Source organism: Larimichthys crocea, chromosome I (assembly GCF_000972845.2).
Source record: "Larimichthys crocea isolate SSNF chromosome I, L_crocea_2.0, whole genome shotgun sequence".
Lineage (NCBI taxonomy): Eukaryota > Metazoa > Chordata > Actinopteri > Sciaenidae > Larimichthys > Larimichthys crocea.
In genome coordinates, this window is record NC_040011.1 from 4,985,676 (window position 1) to 4,988,624 (window position 2,949).

At 35.5% G+C, this 2,949-nt stretch overlaps 1 protein-coding gene across 5 annotated transcripts in view; it reads right to left on the reverse strand.

Moving 5' to 3' along the window:
* obsl1b (obscurin like cytoskeletal adaptor 1b) overlaps positions 1 to 2,949 on the reverse strand; it is a 40,279-nt gene that overhangs the window by 1,928 nt on the left and 35,402 nt on the right. For all 5 annotated transcript variants that reach the window (XM_027280798.1, XM_027280806.1, XM_027280809.1 and 2 more), the window contains one exon: positions 1,994 to 2,263. In XM_027280798.1, coding sequence (XP_027136599.1) covers positions 1,994 to 2,263 — 270 coding nt within the window. The remainder of the gene's footprint in view (positions 1 to 1,993; positions 2,264 to 2,949) is intronic.

The following is a 2,949-nucleotide window of genomic DNA, read 5'->3' on the forward strand; positions in this document are numbered from 1 at the left end:
CTGTGAAATTTGAGCAGAAAAAAAAGAATAAGACTGAGGACTAGAGAGCATCACTCAACATGTTTGACTTTTTTTCTGCCAAAATGTACACCTGTACATATTATATACAGTATGTGTAATATATTTTAAGAAATCTTACTCTTTAGTCAAAGCCAGTTCAGATCAGTGTATACTTCTACACAGTGTGGGCAAGAGCTGTCAGTACTTTGACCTAAAAGTGACTTTCACTTGTTTCATTTGAAGGCCTAAAGATCAGAAATTATCCAGTGGCAGGAAATATATCTAAAAATATAGACATGTATTCTCTTTCAAAAGCTGAATTAAAACCATCCATCTAAAAACCTTTATGCAAACCTAAAATCAAAGCATTCTTTTGACCATCCTGAAGTTGATTTGTGCTGAAGCCAAATCAACAATTATCCCCAAATTTACTTTCATCATTGTAACTCACTAAATAATTTATATTTAGTGTCAAAGAGAAGTACTCAGATCTTTTACTTAAGTAGTACACAGTACACAAGTACTGTCAGCAACACGTGCTAATAGTATCTCGAGTACTCATTATGCAGAATGGCCCATTTGAAAAATATATTTTAAGAATTTACATTATAATATTGAACCTCAACCGTTGTTTCATTAGTGTGTTAATCACGAATGTTGCAACTTTTAATTTCAACCTTTAACCATTGCAACCCAATATTAAATATTAAGTATTCTTTATTTCAGACTTACAAACAGGTGGGGGCTAATTATAAGTACTTTATATACTGTAAGGTAGCTTGTGAATTTCCCCCCAGGAATCAATAAAGTTTTATCTTATCTTGACGTGTAAACTCGTATCATCTTTAATTTGTTGATCATATTTTATATTAGTAAGTAACTGAAGTGCAATGGGGTTGACTAAACAAAATACTCAGCAAAAGTATTATCTAAAAACTGTCTAAAGTCCAGTACTTGAGTAAATACTAGTGCTTATAATACAGTACTCAGTCACTTTCCACGGCTGGGTATGATTCATCCATCAAAGCCCCTTCTGCACACCCCCCTTTAAAACCAAATGAATTCGTGACAGGTTTACTACCTAAGCCAGATGATTGAACATAATACGCTATTGCTCAAAGCCAACATAATAAAACTAAAAATACATTACTCTTTTACACATTTCAATAGCACGAGAAGGTTCTGTGGGTATGTGCTCTGCGTTGCTTGACCTACATGCTTGCAGATAGAGTAGGACAATAAACACCTTATATCATTTACAGAATGCAGCAGCTCTAAGAGCCAAAACATTTACTGTATTTATTGCTATGTGCCGCATGTACAGTGCCAAGTCATGCAACACACTTTAACACACCATCTGAGCAATGCAGAATCAGACTGAAGGATTTTTTTTTAAATGAATGAAATGGCTTTTTTTGTAGTTGAATAGCTCAATTTGACAAACAAACAAACAAACAAACAAACAAACAAACAAACAAACACAAACAGAATTTCCTTCCATTACCTTCTACATTACTACTATTGACTTTTTTTTTTTACTCAAGACTGGATTATTGCCTCCATCTAGTGGTTCAGTTTTGAATTACATCACTGGATTCTAAATATAATAATATAGCAGAAACACTCATTGTTATTAACTGCTTGTTGTGTTCTGTCATCATTGCGTGGTGATCTCAATCATGAAAGCATTTCTTAAGCATTTTCATAAACTCTTATTTTCTTTGATCGAGAATTTATAGTAGGAGCTCATGAGAATACATTTCACTATATATTTTATGATTCTAGATTCGAATGAATTGAAGCAAAATGAATTAAATGCATATATTAAACTCATGATTCATCCCTCAAACCTTTTCTGAATCTTATATGTAGATATATACAGCACCTAAATCCATACCCACTTTTACAAAGTTCATGATGAATACATATAATGGTAAAAAGTAATGTCATGTAAAATGACAAATGCCCTACAAAAGCTACTTCTATTACTCACTCAGCACCCGAAGCTGGGCTCTGCTTTTGGCTTTCCCAGAGGTGAACTCCACCACTCCATTCATGTCTGTGGAAGTTTGTCGGAGGGTCAGCCTGTGGACCGTGCCCATCTTTTCCAGTCGTACCTGAGAGCTTGACTGCAAAGGCTCCCCATTTAGACTCCACACAGGAGATTTGAGGACAGGCACTGAAACCTCACATTCAAAGCAGGCTTCATCTGGGGCTATGACGTCCACATCCTTCAGCTCTCTGACCATTAACAGAGACTCGGCTGGGTCAAAGGAGAAGGAAAGCTGTTAGAACACATATTATTAAGAGCGACAAACTCCCATACCCATCACATGTATGTAAAACCTAAAACGTATGAGTCTTAAATTTGTTTTCATCCAATTATTGGGAGATCTGGTAGAGTGGTAGATCCTTCCCACATAACCTGGTTTTACTCCCTCTGTCATTATAAGTTTGTCTCCAAATGCCCTTTTATAGTTTATGTTTTGTATTACTTTTCATTGTATGCTTCCTTTTTCAATCCCCCTCTATATTATTAGTTATGCCTTTGTCGTGGTGTTGGCTATTATTATTATTATTACTTTTAATTTCCGTGCTGTGGATCAATAGAGGTTTATTTTATCTTATCATCAGGTAATAGGCCACTGCAGACATTTTGAATTGTCATACTAAAAACAGAGAAAAACTGAGATGTAAAATAATATTTACGATAGGTCTGCTCTATTCAGTTGTCCCAATAAGTCACAACAGTGAACCAGCATGCAACGTTATAATTTATTATTCACATCTTTGATTTGCTGGACAATGAAAAGTTATCAAAATCACAACTTTTCATCAGAGTCCGTGGCCGTGACGGCGCGTCAAAGTCGACGGTGCCGATTTTCTCACGAAAAAACAAGACTCCATTGACTTTTGGCCTGATTTTCGGGCAAAAGTGTGCGGCTATCA